This window comes from Eschrichtius robustus, chromosome 4 (genome assembly GCF_028021215.1).
Source record: "Eschrichtius robustus isolate mEscRob2 chromosome 4, mEscRob2.pri, whole genome shotgun sequence".
NCBI classification, from domain to species: Eukaryota; Metazoa; Chordata; class Mammalia; order Artiodactyla; family Eschrichtiidae; genus Eschrichtius; species Eschrichtius robustus.
In genome coordinates, this window is record NC_090827.1 from 133,775,450 (window position 1) to 133,796,278 (window position 20,829).

A 20,829-nucleotide genomic window follows, 5' to 3' on the forward strand; every position below is an offset into this window, starting at 1 on the left:
CTTAGCACTCTTAGTTTTTCTTTCATTGCATTAATCTTAGTTTAGAATTGTACAGTTATTTAGTGATTGTTTAATAACTCTTTCTATTAAGTTATAAACTCCATGAGGCCAAGGACTGTGTCTGCTTTTGTTCACCTTATTTCCCCAGTGCCTAGTGTAGTATCCTGCCATATAGTGGGCACATGGTAAATATTTGCTGAATGAACAAATGAAGGGTGGGTGGTTGTTTGAAATTACCTTTACTATCTCATTAGTTAATCTGGCACATAAGGTGCTCAGTAAGTGTGAAGTTAATTAATAGGAAGTAGATATATTTTTAAAGTATTGAAGGAATGAGGAATGGTGAAGGGAATTGTGTGGGAGATAGCTTACGTAGATTTGGATGCTGTAAGCAGAGAATACAATGGAAATGTATTAGGAATAAAGCCAATGGATGGGAATTTGAACGTGATCTCCATTGCTGATAGGGAGGAAATGGAGGTATTTAGAGAAGAGTGTGATGTTTCAAATCTTGGTGCAGGATAGGATGGAGGGAAGAGAGGAAGAAAACTTAGAATCTTGTCAGGGACTGAGTACCCCCCTCAAGGTAATTATCAAGAGGGAAGGGTAATTCATTGAGGTTTCCTTTATTAGGAAGAAAGAAGTGGCAGAAACCGAACATTATGAGGTTATCAAACAGGACGCTTTGCTCTTATTGATGGGTAAACTGTGTAAGAGACCTGGTGCTCATAGGAAAGTTGAATTTCTTTTCAGCCTGTCATGTTTTAAAAAATGCTTATTTTATGCTCAGTCCTGTTAATCTTAGCCCTGGGAGATGCTTTGTTTTTCTAGATTTGTTCATCTGATGACAGAGGGAAAATAATTGTGTTGGGAAGTTACTTCGCAGTGGCAGAGAATGATGTAAATCAGACATACCTCATGGTTTTCCTTTTGTTGACTTAGTTCCTTTTTAATTACAAAAGATCTGTTTTTCTGATTATGAAAGAACACTAATAGTAGTCAGAGCTCTGTGATTATGATATATGTGACTATAAGTTTTATAATAAAGTTTATGTGACAGGCATCATAAGTGTTACGTGGATTTTGTGCTGAAAAGAAAAATATTGTATACTCATCTACATTCATTCATTTCATGCATATTTGTTATGCATCTGCTATATTTGATGCACTCCTAGGCGTTGGAGTTACAAAGATGAATATGACCCATTTCCTGTTACAAAGCAGTATATTGTTAAAGGAAAGTCAGATTGTAAAATAAATGAATATTGTGATGAGTGCTAGTATCTGGCAACATAGGGTGCTGGGAGCATCAGAGGAGGGACAGCTAACCAAATGTGGAGCTTGAGGGAGTGTGTGGGCAGGGGTGGAGATGTTCGCACATCGTTTTCAGAGGTTTTGAAACTGGACTGAATTCTGGGCCCCTTCTTTGGCCAAAAGTTGAAAGCTCTAATGGTCATTTGAGTCGGTGTGTGTTCGCCTCAGGAATAAGACCTGTGTTATTGTTATCCATGTGTTCCTGGGAATAGAAAGAAAAATGTCTGGTTGCTATCCTGTGGGTGAGAAGTGGAAACATAACTTAATCCTCTAGAGCCAGATGACGTGTCATTTCCCCAGTTCAAGCCTTTGAGTGCTAGTAACCAGCTCAACTTAGAATCTGTAATATGAAAAGTTCAGAATGCAAGTATGAAAAGCCCTACTGCAAGTACGTTCAGTTAGTGATGAAATTAGAGATTTTTTTTTTAAATAATGAAAACCAATACCTACCCCATAAAACATCCTTTTTTAGTTAGCAGTCATATTGTCAGTGGACCCTCACAAAGGTTTGGTTTTAAGTCTGATTGCTAAAATAAGGAGGGTTGGGACAGTAGTTTCTCCAGGGTTTGGTAAGTGCATTCATATGGTCATGTGGATAAAGGATTTTTATTTACTCCAAAAGAAAGCATGCTTTAACTCCAGTTACAAATAGTGCAAAAATAATTTTCTTTTCCTTCTTGGTAGACAACAAAGTTCCTAAAGCATTCCAGAATTCCCTTGTTCAACTCGGACTCAACACCATGAAGTCTGCAAACATATGTATTGGTCGACCAGTGTTGCTTACCAGTTTGGATGGAAAGCAAGAGGTGAGAGTCCTTTTCATTTCCTTACTTTAGAAATATTTCAGATGTTTTTGATTTTAATTTTCAACACAAGCAGTAATAATTGAAAAGCTATATCTTACAAGACCCTCACATCTATATAAACTTTTCCTTCCTTTTATACCCTGGGAGTTGTAGGCCCTAAGTGTCATGATATAGAAAGAAGCCTTTCCTCCGGAGGTAGTGACACACTACCAGCCCTATTTCTCCCAGTCTGTTAGTTGTATTTCTTCACAGAAATGTTATTTTGGGTCATCTGTTTTGTACGTAAATATTTGATTACCCTCCGTTTGTCCTGGCTGCCATTCATCATACCTGAGACTCTTAAGTCCAGAACCTTTCCTGGGTCATTTTTGGCAGCTTAGGTTTCTTCCTCTGACTCTGCCATGTCTTCTGCTGCTGCTTCATCAGTCAATGTTCTCTCGTCCAGTGGGGTCTTCTGGAAATGTTTTGCAGTCTTATATCTGCTGATGGCTTGCCTCCCATTCCTTTCATTGTTCTGGGCTTATACTGTAAAAAATCCTTTACTGTGTTTTGTGGAAGAGAAGACTATAAATGTGTGAGCTCAGCCTATTATCTGGAGCTAGAAATCTTTGAGTTTCTCCCTTACCATTTAAGTCTGTTGAGAACCAGGTTCCCATGGAGCTCTTGTACTGGGTCACTCACTGTTTGCTGGATGTAGTTTATGCTCCAGACTGAACTACCTTACACTTAGCTTGTCTTCAGTATTTTTTCTCGTTTTTCTCTTATCACCTGTTAATGCCTTTGTCTCTTTTCTTAAATCCACCTTTCAGCTCTTCCACCATTTTCACTGTGGGATTATTCCTAATCTTCACAAAAGAGATGTAGTAGTTATAAAAAAATAGTTTTTTTGTAACTGATGTCACATCATAACTCCTTTGGGGTAAGGACTGTGTTTTGCAGATCCATGTATTTGACTGTGCTTAGTTTTCTTCCTTATAAATGAGTGATATTCTACAAATATTTATTTTCTTATATTTTTGTTTCCTATGTTCTGGGTAGGTCTATACGGCCTGGCCTGTGGCAGGATTTCCTGGAGGCAAGGTTGGCCTGAGTGAAATGGCACAGAAGAATGTGGGTGTGAGGGTTGGTGATGCCATCCACGTCCAGCCTGTTTTGGGTGCTGTGCTGCAGGCTGAGGAAATGGATGTGGCACTCAGGTTTGGCTCTTTTCTTTGGTGACTGTCTGGATCCGTGCTGCCCAAATGAGTCACAAATGTGAACCACACATGTAATTTTGCATTTTCTAGTAGCCACATTTAAAAACTGAAGAGAAAGAGAAAGTAATTGTAATGGTATGTTTTATTTAACCAGTATATGTAAAGTCTTATTTGAATTTATAATAACTACAAAAAACTATTAACAAGATTTTTCATTCTGTTTTTCAAACTGAGTCTTCAAAATCCAGTGTGTTATATTACACTTGTAGCATATCTCAGTTTGGGCTAGCCACATTTTTAGCACTTGATAGCCACATGTGGTGAGTGGCTAGAGGCCTACTGTGTCAGACAGCACAAGCTAGATGGGTGCTATGTGATTTATGGACTGTGGACTCTCTAATGTCCCGTGATTAGAATATGCCCTGACATTTTAGGTGAGAGGAATTGTTGTTGATGGATATTTAACAATGTTCTTTTTGTCTTGGTTTGCAGGGTAATCAGGGCTTCTTGTCTTTTTTATAGTCGTAAAGACAGGAATAGATTACTGTGATTTGGCAAGAAACAAGTTTTAATTAAGACTGCTCAGGAGAAGTGTACCTGATTGTGTATTTTAACTCATTGATTATTCAGTCAAATAAAACAATTATATCTATCCAATTTTTAAATAGTCCCCCACCAAAGATGACAAATATGGTTAAAGTATATCACCCATCCTCTTGGATGTTCTGTATCTAATAGGATTTTTACTCAGTTTGCATATACAAGTCTTATCAAAATTTGTTTTTTAAAAAAATCTTTTAATACTTTAATATCATGTTTGTAAAAACTTGGGGAATTTTATATTATATGCTGGAATCACAAAACATTTTTCAATCATTAGCTTGATTTTGAAAAGTTTTCTTCACTTTGGCTACTTTTGTAGATTCCAAGCTTAAGCTTTAGTGTATTTTTTCTTTTAAAAACAGGAAAATGTCTTCAGTGCATTGAATAACAGTTTAACAAGCAACAAAATAAAAAGCCAGAAAGGAAAAGAGAACACAACATATGTTGAGCGCCAGCTGTGTACTAGCACCCACACGCACACTTTCCCCTTTTTCTTCTCTCATTTAGTCCTCTAAACATCCAGCAAGGTATCCATATTTATCCCCCTTTTTACAGGTGAGGAAACGGGCTCAGTGAGAAGTAACTTGCCCATTATTTTATGGTAATTTTTTAGTTAACTCAGGTTCAACAGAATTAATCTTCAGACTGTTTTAAAACAGTGCTTTAGGTAGCAGTAATCAGTTGACTGGATTTTTGATGATTACTAACAAGTGTGACCTCTTGAGGGCGCAGCAGTCTTAGGTGATAATGATTACCTACTATAGGGGGACTGTATATGTTTTAAATGGAAACTTGGTTTTTTATTTTAAAGAACCTTATGTTTTAAATGTGGCAGCAGAACTTAGACAAGAAACTTAATTTCCAATAAGAAGAATCAGTCATTTTAGTCTGCCGTTTAAATCTTTCAGTTGTATCTGAAAAAATTTATTATCAATACTAATGTTAGAGCTACTTCTAGTGGAAATGATTTTATCTGTGCTTTTTTTAAAAGCAAAACTGATTGTTTTACATATTTTACATATTTGTACATATTTGCAAATATTTTCTCTTCAAAGTTTAATAAATAAAAGCCATTTAAGTAGTTTCAGAGTTCTTTAAACAAGTAAATTTAAGTATTTAAGGAAATAAGTACAATCTTCTCTTTAGTTTATACACGCATTTGATTCACGAAATTTTCTCCTTGTTTTTCTCTCTCTTTTATTTGAATACACAGTTGGTTCTCATTATTGGTGGCAGTTGTGTTCCATGACATTGCCACAAATACTGAATTAGCAAATATTGAACCGTTGCTCCTAGGGAGGGTGTGTGTGTTTGTGTGTGTGTGTGTCTATATGTATGTGTATTTATTTAACACATATAAATATATGAAAATATATATCTTATGTAGATTATAATCTTAAGTCCTTGAAACAACTCATTCTGGTAGATTCTATTTTCTTTATTTTTCAAAAGAGGAGAAGTGGCTCAGAAATATTAAGTGACTTGCCTGAGGCCACCCCATTAACAGATGCCAGAGTTAGGATTCAAACCCCCTCTGTCTGGTGCCAGAGCTGGAACTTTTCACGCGATACTGCACTGCTCCCTGCCCTACCCAGCTTCCATCCTCTGGTCACCTCTGAATGAGAGTTGAAACAATAGGCCTTTTTCAGCCTCAGCTGGGCAAGTATTGGGTTACAGTGTTTGCCTGCTCTGTGCTCATCCACAAATGACCGGCAAAGCTCTGCTAGTAATTGATTTTGGGGTTATAAACACATTTTAGCAAGTAGGTGAATTTGCATACGGAATTTTCAAATAATGTAGTTTGGCTGTATTGATTTTGTTACTGATAAAGTGGTTGGGAGCAAGGCTTAGATTTGGACCAGATGCGCCTGCTAATACACCTTTTCCTGAGCTAAACCATTCTCCCTCTGTGATCTCTGGCAGAGCTCGCAACTGTAGGCTTCCTCTGCTGATACAGGCTGCTTACACAAGGAGGAGGAGGGAAAATGCACATATTCTGAGAACTCTCCGAGAACGTGTTTCTTTACAAATGTAATGATTTTTAGGCATGTTTCCTGTACTCAAACAGGCAATCTTCCTGGAAGACACAGTTTTTGGTCAGAAGAAGGCTTTTCCATTTTTTCTTAGGCATACCCTTTCTCTAGAATAAACTTGCGCTGTACCATTACTCTGCTTTTTTTCTACCTCTTCAGATAACGTACTCTATAGGATTTAAATTTCCTTAAAGATAATTTATAAATTATACAAAGAGAATAAAGTAAGCTATTAATAAAAGTCTTTCTCCAAGCTGGGCAAGTTCAGAAAGGAAATGATTAATTGAGGCCAGTGTTTTTCCAATGTTTCTGACTATAACACACAATAAAAAACACATACTTTTCATTGTGATTTATTGCTCCTATACATCCACAGATGTAGTACATAAATGTACACACGTGTATACATGTATATACCTGAGTATATAGGGGTGTGTGTGCGTGGTGTGTAAGATAGTAAAGAAAACTGATTTAGGCCACTAGGACACCAAATTGCAAATGGTGTTTTCATGGCTATAAGAAGTATCTAAAAAGTGTAAATCATTCCAAAATTGTATAAATCATTTCCAGGTTGTAAACTAATGATTCTTTTGATTAGGTTTACATCACAACTGTGTACATGTCATTTTATATTACATTTTAGTTTCTGGTGTACTTAATGCTGATTTTTATTTCTCCCACCCTTCACAGTGACAAAAATGCAGATATTAATGAAGAACAACTGACTAGTTGTCTTATGAGAAAACTAGGTGAGATGTATCTTTCATACGTTTTCTAAATTTTAAAAAGCAAGGCAGCAGCAAATAAACTGATGTGTCTTTGAGGTCTTGTGTACATAATGCTGTTCTTTAAAATAGTGTAGAGAATATTCTTCTCAACGAATGAACGTCCTTTTAAGACAGGGATGTAGTATCTGCCCCAGGCCCCCACCCCCACCTGCCACGTAATTGATTGGTAGTTGAGCAGTGGAGAGAATTTTTGACTTAACTGTGAGCAAAGTCAGGGGTAGAACTAAGACTTTTAACCCTTGAACTCTGTTCTTTCCAGTCAGGTATGTTATCTTGGAGTGTTGGTGTAGGTATGCCATTTTAGCTTGGTTCGTTACTGAACATGGAATGCCTGGCTCTGTGGGGTTATAGCTGATAGAATTCTAAATGTACTGAGTGTAGAGGATTTCAGAGAATTAGCTTGACCTTCTGTCTCCAGATAGTGCCGTATCATAGGGGAATAGTAGGTCCTCTATTTTTCATAACAATTGTTTTATTAATACTTCCATCTTTGATTTAGTCTTTTCAGTCAGATAGTTTTGTTAATAGATGAAATCAATTGCTATTTAAACTTTAAATGTGTGAAAAATTGTGCTAACGTATATATTTAATAAATTGTTTTCCAGATGGCAAGATTGTTTTACCAGGCAACTTTCTGTATTGTACATTCTATGGACGACCATGCAAGTTGCAAGTGTTGCGAGTGAAAGGAGCAGACGGCGCGATGTTGAGAAGGGCTCAGAATGACTCTGACGCTGTTGCCTGGGGAATGGCCTCCAAGCCATCCAGCACGGAAGCTAGCACCCTGGATATATCCTTACAGCTGAGCCAGTTAAGTCTGGAAGTGCCCCCAAACCCAGCATCAAGCAGTACTCCTTACAAACCAGGAGATGGCAGAATGATAAATAAAGCTGGTGGCGTTTCGTCAGGTGTTACACAGAGTCCTGGGAATGGCAGTGGACTTGGACTAGAGGCAGTCACAGGTCTTGAACATCGTTCTCAGTCGGCCAGAGAAGGAAATGAGCAGCCCGTCAATGAAGAGAGATTGCTAAAGTCACCCAGCGTGGGAGCACAGTGCAACACCGATACCTTTTATTTTATTTCTTCCACAACAAGAGTCAATTTTACAAAGATTCGTACAAATTCAAAAGATCAAGGAAACCAATTAAAAGTAACTTATGACATGATAGGTGGCTTAAATAGTCAGCTGAAAGGAATTAGAGAAATAATTGAATTACCTCTCAAACAGCCTGAGCTTTTCAAGAGTTACGGTATGATTTCTTCAGTGTATTACACCCAGAAATGTTAAATTCAAACTAAAAAGCAGTTGGCTCATTTCACTTATCTAATAATTGTTCACCCTCTTTTCCTGTTTTTCTTTCCTGAGTGGGAGGTATGGTAGGAGATGCCAGTTAAGTCGGCCTTTTTCTATGCTTGGTCTCTTCAGGTTGTAATGTGAGTTAGTTGTAACCTTGTCTCTCTTAACTGCACACTTCCACAGTTGTTTGTATTGGATCTAGAGTAAGTATCTTGTCACGCTAGATTAGCCGTAATGACTAAAAAAATAAGTCAAACATTTAAATAGTTTGGATAAAACTTCTTTGTTAGGAAATGTAGCTGGGTGCAGATCTCTTTGCATTGAAACAAGTACTTAAGGGAGTGACTTGGCTTTTAGAAAACTCAGGGCTTCTTCTGCATTGTTAACTGCCCAGATCCTCTACATATATTTGGTGCATACCGTGTCTTTCTCTGCTTTTTGCTTTTTCTTTTTTCATGAATATATATATATATATATATATATATATATATAATGAATACTTGGATTCACATATAAAATGAACGCTGGTAAGGCTTATATTCTCTGAGATGGCTAGTTGGATAAAAATTGGGGTTGGTGGCTTATTTTGGATGCCCTTCTTGTTATTCGGGCTTTGTTTTTTGATCATTGAACTGTGCTGTGTGGGATGGGGCATGTCAATAGTGTGGTGTTAAACCAGTTTTTTACTAACCAGCCTGGCTTGGTTGGGTCTACAGAGAGAGAAAAAGTCATTGCTTGAGATCAGCGTTTGGGCTAGTTAGTACATTTTTCTATGGGGAAAGGGAAGTTCTGACTCTTACTTTAGTTTTTGTGCAAGGTAAATTTATTTTATAACTCGTGTTTGAAGTCATATGACAACACTTACAAGCAACCTAGTAATGCTGCATCCAGTGTTCTCTGCTTTTTCTTCTAGGAATTCCTCCCCCTAGAGGAGTGTTGCTCTATGGCCCTCCAGGTACTGGAAAGACAATGATTGCCAGGGCTGTTGCTAATGAAGTTGGTGCCTATGTTTCTGTAATTAATGGCCCTGAAATCATTAGCAAGTAAGTGCATAATTTAATAGGCTAAACAATATTATTAGATATACTTCTTAAATGTGGTTTTTAAAAAATGGCTCAATAGTATTCTGTCGATATTTCACACATTGAAATATTTTAAATTTGCTTTTTTTAATGTGTATAAACATTAAGTTTGGAAAATAATTTTTGAAAGTAGTATTAAGTATTGTGGAAATATTTGAAAAGTCAGGTGAGCTTTTATAGATAGAGCTTTAAAAATGATAAGAGTTGGTCCTTAAATGTATTTTATTTGTTACAGATTCTATGGGGAGACTGAAGCAAGGTTACGTCAGATATTTGCTGAAGCCACTCTGCGGTATTCTTTATTTTTGGATGTTTGGAATTAGTAGTCAAGGCTGTATTAATGAAAGTAGAGATAGTAGCACTTTATACGAAGCATGAAAGAATAGAACAAAAATAATAGTGATAGCACTGGAAGTGGATTGTAAGTTTAATGAGGTTCTATCTAGTCTAGTTCTATCTAATATTGTTTTGGAAATGTGATAAATAAGTTATTAAATTATATAATGTAGCAAAAGGTACAAACTTCCAGTTATAAAATAAATAAATCATGGGGATGTTATCTACAGCATGGTGACTGTAGTTAATAGTACTGTATTGCACATTTGAAAGTTGCAAAGAGAGTAGATTTTAACAGTTCTCATTATAAGAAAAAAAAGTTTTATAACTGTACGGAGACAACGTGAATTAGACTTATTGCGGTAATCATTTCACAATACGTATATACAAATGTTGAATCATTATGTTGTGTAACTGAAAGTAATGTTATATGTCAATATCTCAATTTTAAAAATTACATAAGGTAAAAGAATTAAAAGACAGTGCTGTCCGATAAGTCATGTGAATTTGCTTGAACATATAAATTTATGATTTTCTTTCTTTTGGGTACATCTAATCTCAATAGACTATTACAGTTGCCCTTTAGGCTTAAAACTTAGTTTTATTACAGTTTGCTTCAGAGTGACAAATCTTTTGCTTTAAAAATGATTCTTACTAATCATTTCTCAGTTTAGGCTACTATTGTTACATTGCAAGGAGTATTAAAGAATGGCCTGTAACTTGGTCTAATGTAGTTTTATTCATAATATGGCTATGTCTCTTCCATTGTTTTGGTATGTAACCTACCATAATTACTGCTCTCTTATCAAAACTTCCATTTTTAAAGTTTTTTTTTCCCCCAGTAGGTAAAATAAGTAGTCTTTACTCCAAACACTGAAGATTTGAGAACCAGTGGTATACCTTATTGTTTAGTATGTTTTTGTTGTCACTATTAATTTGTTCCTGGAAGTTGAGACTTCCTCTTATGAGAGAATTCACATCTTTTTATGGGAGAATTGGTCATCTTGAAAGTTGTTTTTTTAGTAGATTTTTTAAAAAGAGCATTTCTACTTTCTATCCCTTGGAACTTTAAACCATCTCCAAGGAATAGCATCACTGGCCTCAGCTTCTGAATTGATCCAGGCATAGCAATTTAGTGGGCATTAGTGGGCAAGTTCTGTCTGGGCATAGACTGTCATCTCATGAGCAATACATGTTCTCAGTACTCTGCTTTTTATTGAGGGCAGATCTACTAGAATGTGATATTGGTGAGTTAATAATTTAGGCTAGAATTAATCTAAGATTTTTCAGCTTAACATCCTATTGCTTTTGTCTTTAATATTATTAATTAAATCCTAAATTTGATGCATTGCATTTCAGTCAAAAAATTAAAACAATTTCAATTTTTTAACTGCAGTGCAACAACAATCATTTAAAAATTTAATGTATATTGGAGAATTCATTTTACTTGTTTATTTTTAGGCACCCATCAATTATTTTTATTGATGAGCTGGATGCACTTTGCCCTAAAAGAGAAGGGGCTCAGAATGAAGTGGAAAAAAGAGTTGTAGCTTCACTCTTAACACTGATGGATGGTATTGGTTCAGTAAGTACAGCACCAGTATTGATTTCTGTAGGAGGGGGTATTTTCTTAATAATATGTATGTAGTGGCAAAAACTGTCAAATACGTCTGAGTTTTTTGGATCCTCTAGGGTAAGGAAGACATATTAGCTGTAAAAACTAGAGGAAAGACCCATAAAATAATTTTCTTCGTGATTTCTTTGTAACAGCTAGGACAGTATAACCTGGCATATTTTTCTAGCATATAAAATTATATACAATGATAGATTTATAATAAGTGGTATTAACCTAAAAACCTGAAGCCCAAGTCAGTAAGGAAAATTTAGCAATTAAATTTAAGGGGAATTTACTACGAAATTTCATGAGTAAGTCTTATTACTCTTGTAAAAATTGATTCTTTGGGGGCTCTAAGTTGGGCAAGTGAAAGGACAAAGTGAGAATAATGGGAAATGTGTTTGTACAACATTTAAAAAGAATTTACTCATGTTACCAGGTTCTTTGATAGTGCATACAGTCTTATATTAATGAAAACTATGTGCTGATTATGAAAGGGAGATCCATAGGACTAATAGGGAAGAGGAATGAAGAAAAATTCTCTCAGACTCCTGTTAGGCATTTATCAGAAGAATACACTTCTTATACAAGATTGTAAATAACTCACATTTTTAGAATCATAATATGTCAGAACCAAAAGAAATTTTAGAAATCATGGAGTCCCCAGTCTTTTGCACATTGAAAAACTGGGCAATTCGAACTTTTTGGTTTTACTGACTATTGGTAGAAACTGAACATGTGAAAATAATGGGAACGTTTGGTATTGTCTCTGTTATTTGCTAACCTGTGTTACAATTTTAAGAGTAACATAAGAGAAGGGTTGTAACCTGCGGGAGGCTGGATGACCATCTGGTTCTCAGTCTTAGGGCACTACCTAGGTGTGATCATAATGTCCCAGGTTCGGTCCTGAACTTACAAAGCTGGAGGATTCAGTGTTGTTAGTATGTTGGAGATAGTGGAGCTCTGAGGATAGATCCATAATAACAACACTCACAAGAGACTGATACATAAACTGGGATACCAGTTCGTCCATTTACAATAAGAAGTATAATTATTATCAACTATACTTCAATGAAAAGTTTTTTAAAAAAGAAAAAGAAAAGTATAATTATTAAGCTGACCAAATACTTTGTTTATGAACGGCTCTCTTTTCATCCTGAAGAAAATATGTGGAGAGCTGTATTACAATTAGAATGGATTTTGGTGAGTAGGAAATCAGATAAGAGGCTCTGTGTTGGAGGATCTTAATTACTATGTCATTGCTACCTCTTTCTCTGCCACTGGGATAGACCTGCTGTGAACTGATGTTCTTGCCTTTGGGCAGGACTGGGAGCATGTGGCACTGATGTTTTAGCCTGAAAGTGTTTAAGGGCCTGTATTTTTGTCTTCTAAACTCATAATTCATAGATTCACTGTAATCCGTGCACTTCCTGTTGGCACATCCAGTATAGTTGATTAGGTTTGAGTTTTCTTACTTCAAATCACATTCCAGTTAAGCTTGTCTCTGTGAGATTACACTTGGGTCATCTGAGTAGAATGTTGGATAATTTCTATAGGTGGCTCATTGTGAACATAGTTCTTTATAATTTGTTGTTCCAAATTTTATTCTTAGAGTAAAAATCCGTATGTATTCAAGGGTATCTGATACTTGGGTGTTGGTTATATTGTTGTGTGTATTTTCAGGAATTTGAATATTTATCAAAACAAAATAGAAACAGTGCAAATGTGAGGAAGATTTCTTAGACAACTGCGTAATAGAGCCTTGTTCTGTTTGAAACACGTGTAGGTCATAATCTTTGCTTTCAAGTAGGGAAAAGGACAACTTAAAACAGTTAAACAAATTAAAACTATATGGTATAGGGTATATATGTTGTTATTCATGAGAATTGTGTAGTTAAGATGCTAGAAGTGGGAGAGACATCACTTACAGTAGATAGTTAAGTATTGGAAAACTTTCTAGGTAAGGGAGCATTTAGACTGAGCTTTGGGAAATGTGGGATGAGTGACAAAATTTGAGAAATAAGGGCTAGGACTTAGCAGCCTGGACAGTTAGATCTATCCTTGTCTATATAGCGAGTGCATATTTTTTTTATTTTTTTACTTTTAGAAGAATATGTAATATATTTTAATTTTGTTTTGTTAGGAAGGAAGTGAAGGACAGGTGCTGGTTCTTGGGGCCACAAATCGCCCTCATGCTTTGGATGCTGCACTACGAAGACCTGGACGGTTTGATAAAGAAATTGAGATTGGAGTTCCGAATGCACAAGACCGGCTAGATATCCTCCAGAAACTGCTGCTAAGGGTGCCCCATTTGCTCACTGAAGCTGAACTGCTACAGCTGGCAAATAATGCTCATGGCTACGTTGGAGCAGACTTGAAAGCCTTGTGTAATGAAGCAGGTGAGAGTGATTTGCTGTAGTGACTCTGTACTGATGGATTTAATAACTGGTTTATTTACAAACTGATAATTTATATCTCACTTATTTCCTAATGGAAATAGCTAATTTTTTTTCTAATCATAAAATATATATGTTTTATGAAAAAAATCTGGATAATTCAGAAAACTATAAAAATGAAATGAGTCACTCTTAATCCCTCTTCCTAAAAATAAAAATATACACATAAAAATACACACATAAAAAAAGGATGTACTTGGCATATACAAGCAGTAAATAAATATTAACTGCTGTTAATATGACTTAATAATTTCAAATTTTCAAGTATTTAACTGATCTTCTGTTTCCCCTAATCTAGCAATGAATCAGATTTTGAGAAGGTAATTTTTAAAAAGATTAGTCTTAAAATTAAAGTGTCCAGTAGGGAAAATATGTAGTTTTGTGTATACTGTCTTAAATACTAGTATATGTTGTGTTATGCAGTGGTGTTCTCTAACTTTATATAGCAGAATAAAGTTTAAGAACAGTGTGCTAGAATTTTTGCAAGAGATTTTTCTAAAGAGGCAGGGGTGTATAGTAGAAAATGGATTTTGAGTAGAAAATACCTTTAAAATCAGGCTTGTGGTCTTGGGCAAGTTCTTTGCCTTATCTGAGCCTTAGTTTTTTCCATCTGTAAATTGAGGGGGTTGTGGTAGATGATACCTAAGTGCTTTTGTACATATGACATTCCTTGGGTATAAGGGAGAAGAAGAAAGAAATGGAAAAAAAGAAGGGAAGAAAGGAAGGAAGGGAGGGAAGAAGGATAGGAAGGATAGGATGAACTAGAACAGAACAAGGAAGTACCCGAGTTAGGCACTAAACCTGGCCTGGCCTCACTAGCTACTTTCATACACCTGGCTTTTTCACTCTTCATTGTCTTCTCTTTGGTGCCTGTTTGTCTGAATGATTTAAACTTAGGTGGTTAGTCAGGGCTTTCTCCCACAGTGTTCTTAGAAATAATGCTACAAAGCAGACTAATGCTGATTGTGAAGTTAACTGCATTTTCTCATTGAAACAGTCTGACTAAGGACTTGATTAACTTATACATTTGGTTAATAGTATGACTCAGAAGGAAAGATAAAACAACTCAAACTCTATAAGCATTAAAAATAGTAGAATTATGCTCCAAATGCTATAGAATGGGCATATCTCACTTATTGAATATACAAGGGCACCCCTAATGTGTGCATTGAGCATAGGAAGAAAAAACTCAGCTATATAGTAAATTTGAACTACGTATTCTCCTAGTTCTAGATAAAAAGAATTGAACATTTAATATTGCCTTCTAACTAAGTTCAAATTTAGAGGAGTTATTAGGGGAAAAGTTGAATGGCTCTTAGTCTTTTAAAATGACTGCCTAGGGAAGTTTGAACCGCTGTGCCCCCCCCCCCCTTTTTTTTAACATAGTAAGTGTCCTTGGATAAGTAGAAGCAGTCGCAATTATTACACTGACCTTAGAATTACACACAAAGTTAGAATCATATTTTTTACAAAAAGAGTCATGGTAAAATTTTAATATTTAGAGGCAATATGCTCAGTAAGTATTTGAGAAATGTATGTGAAAACTGGGAGACGTAACGAGACGTAATTACCACGCCACTCCTCTTGGTAGAGTAATAAAAATATTTATTAACTGCAGAGTAGAGTTGAGTTTTGTCTTTAAACCCCTGTTGAGCTTCATCTCCTCCTGTCCTTTCTTGCCTTTAGAAATCCCTGCTCTGTGCTAAGGAAACAACTCCGAGTGGTTATTGCTACCTTTATAGGTAGCAATAGACAAGGTAGTGTCCTGTGGTGCCTTAAATAACTGCTGCTATTTTTATGAACATTTCCAGTCAATTTTTGGCTTCCCACTGACAAGATTTCTCAGCTATGGTTCTGACTGTGGACTTTAAATACATCTTGCTTAAAACCAGTGCTTTTTAGGAGGCATTTTCATTTTTCACCATTTGTGCTGTGTTTAAGTGGACAGCTTGAGAATTCCCACTGGCTTATCTGGGAAGTAAGTCACCTTGACCTCCAAATTTGTGAGGAAAGTGAGAGACTCCAGCTCCAAGAGATGTATTCCTGAGTACACAAGTTGGTTCTCTTATTTATTCTTTTCTGCAGAATTCAGGCTCATTTCACATGTTCCCAATTCCAGACATATCACTTGGAGTTGAGGTTCTCAGACTTTATCGTGCATCAGAATCACCTGGAGAACTTAGTAAACTATAGATGGCTGGCTGTGCCCTATTCCCAGAGTTTCTGATTCAGTAGGTCTGGGCTGGTACCTGTGAATTCCTAACATGTTCCCAGCTGCTGCTGCTGCTGCTGCTGCTGGTGTGGGGACCACACTTTGAGAGCCACTGACATAGGTCACTGGTTCTTTTTTTTTTTTTTAAAGGTAGGAACCCCTGTTTCTGTTTTTTAAATATTTATTTTATTTATTTTTGGCTGTGTTGGGTCTTAGTTGAATCACATGGGATCTTCCTTGCGGCGCACGGGCTCCAGAGCACCTGGGCTCTCTAGTTGAGGCACGCGGGCTCAGTAGTTGAGGCACCTGGGCTTAGTTGACCTGCCCATGTGGGATCTTAGTTCCCCGACCAGGGTTCAAACCTGCGTCCCCTGCAACAGAAGGCGGATTCTTAACCACTGGACCACCAGGGAATTCCCAGGTCATTGGTTCTTAAAACCTCATTATGCCTCAGGTTCACCTGGGAAGCCATGCACGCTCCCATGCAGGCGCGCACACACACACACACACACACACACACACACACACTCACTTTCCATACTTAATTGAATAAAGAAGGTGGGAAACTGGAATCAGTATTTATAATGTTTTCCAAGTGATTTGAAGTAGCCAGTCTTGTACTTCCCTGTGAACAGGAAATGTATCATTAATTTAGGCCAGTGGTTCTCCTGCGTTAAACCGGTATAAGAATCACTTGTAGAGCTTGTTAAAACACAATTCCGGGCTGCATGCTACTGGTTCAGTAGGTCCAGCTGGGGTACAAGAATTTGCATTTCTATCAAGTTACAGGTGATAATCAGTGCTGCTGGTCCAAGGGCTACACTTTGAGAACCACTGATCTAGGCCAACCAGCTCTCCGATTTTTGGAGATTCTCTGTAACTGATTTAAATAACTGCATTAAGTTTAGGTAATGTAATTCTGACTCTCTCACTGATAGTGTTGAGTTTCTTCCTAGAGTTTTTATGTGATAGTAATGTACTATTCTAAACTACTGTATCATTTTAGTCTCTGACTGTAGGAGAAAATGAGTGTCCAAGTTTGTCTTGCAGGTATATATAATGGTTCTGAATAAAACTTTAAAATGAAAAATAATTCTGAAAGATAGAAAGCCACAATTAAGGGAATAGTTAAGGATTAACAATTAAGAATACAAGTAAGAATGTAGACATGTGTTTTTCTTAGAACATTTGCTTGCTTATGATTTGTGGACATGTATGTTCTCTGAGCTTTTTGTGTGTTGGCTGTCTGGTGGTTTTCCTTTTTCCTGGACTGCCTTCTAGTTGGGGAAGCTCTGCCATTTTTTTTTTTTTTTTTTAAATTTTATTTTATTTATATTTTTTATTTTTGGCTGTGTTGGGTCTTCGTTTCTGTGCGAGGGTTTTCTCTAGTTGCGGCAAGCGGGGGCCACTCTTCATCGCGGTGTGCAGGCCTCTCACTGTTGCGGCCTCTCTTTGTTGTGGAGCACAAGCTCCAGACTCGCAGGCTTAGTAGTTGTGGCTCACGGGCCCAGCTGCTCCGCGGCATGTGGGATCTTCCCAGACCAGGGCTCGAACCTGTGTCCCCTGCATTGGCAGGCAGGTTCTCAACCGCTGCGCCACCAGGGAAGCCCTGCCATTTTTAATAAAAAGTGGTGCACAGGTGTCTAGTAATTACATACATTGAAGTGATTCAGAATTTCATAAAACCTAAGTGAACTATGTTACTGATTGTTTTGTTAATCTTAAGGTTATTGTTTGTGGGTTATTAATACAAAAGATCAAAATCCTTGTAGTATATATGTTTGTGCGTGCTTTTCCAGAGGACCGAAGGTTTGCAATCTATTCCAGAGTTTGTAAGGGTGATGCTGTGTCTTTTGCAGTGTGATTACTCTCGACTTTTCTAATCTTTTATTCTAGTGTTACTGAATATTTTCCGTATTTTTAAACTTTGTCTCCATAACAAGTAAGAAAGTTGGAAATACTACTGTAGTATTGCTTTCAACAATTGGATCTCTTATTATCTGAGCAGATATAATGTTTAATGTTGAGGGTTGGGTGTGAAACTGATTTTCAAATGCTATGTTTTCTTTATAATTAATTTTTGAGCTAGACTGTGGTTTGATGAGTCGTGACTTGTCCAAAAGCCTAATGTTTTGTAGCTCACCTTTTTAAGCAAAGAGCAGCTGCATTTTGAAATGTTTTATCTCAAGCAGACAAGCTGTTTATAAGCTCAACTCTGACACATCCTGACATTTAATGTCTATGTTTTTATGCCTCCTGGGATTAGGCTGCCTTTCTAATTAATTAGTTGCATAGCCTTTTATTAATTCCCTCAAAATTTATAATGTTTTAAATTAACAACATAGATAAGCATACCACACTTTTTTAGAAAACATGAAATGTTAATTATGCAGTGGAGACATGAATTATATAAACTCTGCTGAATGTTAGAAGATGCTTAGCAACAATGTTTTCCAAATGCAGGGATTTATTATAAACTTATCCTTCTAAGGCTGCCTGTGCCATTTCAGGAGAGTGAATATAAATAGAGCTTGATTTCTTCAAGAAGTGGACTCGGTCATTTTGTTAACAGTGGAAGGAAGCATTTGCTTCACATCTCTATGAATTTATCTTTAGCATCCTTGTTGATTACACATCATTTCAACATGTTCATACCAAATGCTTGGGCCTTGATAAGATACCATCACAGAACAGGAAGAATTAAAACTCTTATTTAAACAATGATTTTGTCATTATTACACTTACGTAGGTCTAGTAAAAATACTGAATCTAATTACTATAACATAACTTCTTGTGAAATGGAAAATTTTATCTGTCTTGTAGCAGGGTTCTGAGATATTTATAGCTGTTAGTCCTCCCTCCCACCCTTCACTAGCTTATTTGAACAGGAATTTATGGAAGATCTCCTATGTACAGTCCAGTTCTTAAGAAAGGTTCTTTTTCTAACATTTTCCACCATTTTTGAATTCTGCCAATGTTGTTTTCTAAGTTAGAATTAAAATGTTGATTCTGTAAAAATTCAGTATTTTTAAATAAGGTCCAGGGAAATAGTGGGGTTTTGTGGAAAGCTTATGGTGAGCTCTAGTTTCAAATGCTAGCACTACCCCTTATCAGCTGAGAGTCACTGGGCAAGCCATTTAACCTCTTGAACTCTTTCCTCACCTGCTAAATAGGGATAACTTTTTTTTTTTTTTGGATAACATTTTTAAAAGGGTTCTTATGAGGTTTAGAAGTATAGCCTGACAGCAGTGTTCATGGTTTATACAGGCCCTTGGTAAGTGTCACTTTCTCTCTTTTTAAAAAATTTTTTTTCATATTTTATGTGTATTTATGCACCTCGCTGGTAGATGCTTATTTGAATTTTGACAGTATTCCTGATTTTATGAAGTATTTGGTTACTCTAGTACAAGTGATATCAGGGAAGTCTAGCAGAATCCTTTACCTTGCTACTCGAGTAGTGACTTTTACTGAACCTGGATCGGTGAAAGTCTCGCCCATCAATAGAAATATGCAGACTAGAGATAGATATGGCTTATTTTGGGGGTGCCTCCCTGACAGATTTTCTTGCTGAATGTGAGAGCTCTCCTGTCATACATAGTCAGAGTTGCAGTCTCTTCCCTCCCCTACCCACGTCGTCCCACATGTGAGTCCACTGTAGCCCTGCAGTAGAGCAACAAAATTAAGTTGATGTATGTATCACGATTATCACTCTAATTAATGCATTTTATAAGGGATCATATCTTTATTCATTATTGTAGGTGGATAAATAGGCAGTAATTATGCAATATAATATCTCATAAAGCAATGAATTTTCCCATTTTGTAATTCTGAAATATAGTGATAGTTATATTTGTGATGTTGGGATTTTTCCTACTGCATAAACATTATGGATATTATATGAGAAGTGGAATTTTTTTTGATCAGTGAATTGGGTATCTTAATATTAGTTCTGCTGTTCATTTGAAATGACTGGAGCTGAATGGTTTGTTTCAGAAAAACAAGTGGTAGTTTTGATTCTGTTTAAGCTCTAAGTGATATATCCTATTTACTTCACTAGTGGAAAATTTTCTGAGTTGCCTTGCCAAGGCTATAAAAGTAGAAAACCTAAGGAAAGGTTTTCTTTCTAATTAAAAAAAAAAAAAAAAATCAGTCTTTCTAAAAGAAAGTTACTTCTAAGAGTTATTCTTGATTCCTCTTTTTGTTACTCTTTATCAAATCCTGTCAGCTCTATTTTCAAAATTTATTCAGAGTTTCAGCTTTAAAAAAATTTTTTAACTATTTTTCGTTGCTCTTGTCTGGACTGTTGCGATGTCTTCTTCCTGCCCACTCTGTCCTCCACCTTCTACCCCTCTTTATTGTTTACATTGTCTAAGCTGCAGGACTTTGAATTGCAGGTTTTGGAGATGAGAGTCTTGGTTAGATCTATGTTTTAGTGAGTTGTCACCAGTTAGATTATGACTGAAGCCATTGAAATGAATGAAGTCACTTAGAGAGAATGAACAGAGTTCATTCGTTCGTTCATTTATTGAGCCAGGCACTGCACTTGGTGCTGGGACTACCTCAGTGAATAAGAGAGACTTGGACTTTCTCCTCTTAGAGCTCAAGATGCACAGAGAAGTGCAGCAGTGTAACAGGTAAAATTATAATATGTTGTGTTGTGTTTGTGAAGGATCAGGGAGGTTTTAACCTGCTACTGAGGAAAAAAGGGATCCTGGGGAACACCACCATTCAAAGGTTGAATTGTTAGGAAAAATCTGGTATAGGAGACTGAGGAGTGGCTGGAGAGGTGGGAAGAGAACCCCGAAAAAGTGGTGACTCAAATGAGGGAACATTCAGGGAGGAAGTAATTAGAAATAGTATATTATTAGTTACCACTAATTGAGTACTTACAATGTGTCATCCATTGTTTGAAGTGCCTTCACACGTGTTAATGATTTCTTACAGCATTCCTTATATGGTTATCTTCATTTTATAGGTGAAGAAACTTAGGTCAGAGAGGTTATGGAACTTCACCAAGATCACACAGGAAATAAATAGTGGGGCCAGGATCGACAGTATAGAGACCATAGTGACATCAAGTGCTTAGTACTT

General features: G+C 36.5%; 1 protein-coding gene across 1 annotated transcript in view; it reads left to right on the plus strand.

Annotated features, from left to right (window-relative positions):
- AFG2A (AFG2 AAA ATPase homolog A) overlaps positions 1-20,829 on the plus strand; it is a 328,145-nt gene that overhangs the window by 4,017 nt on the left and 303,299 nt on the right. Inside the window, exons 2-9 of the mRNA XM_068543404.1 lie at positions 1,999-2,120; positions 3,159-3,316; positions 6,643-6,701; positions 7,346-7,990; positions 8,951-9,080; positions 9,355-9,411; positions 10,917-11,040; positions 13,214-13,469. Coding sequence (XP_068399505.1) covers positions 1,999-2,120; positions 3,159-3,316; positions 6,643-6,701; positions 7,346-7,990; positions 8,951-9,080; positions 9,355-9,411; positions 10,917-11,040; positions 13,214-13,469 — 1,551 coding nt within the window. The remainder of the gene's footprint in view (positions 1-1,998; positions 2,121-3,158; positions 3,317-6,642; positions 6,702-7,345; positions 7,991-8,950; positions 9,081-9,354; positions 9,412-10,916; positions 11,041-13,213; positions 13,470-20,829) is intronic.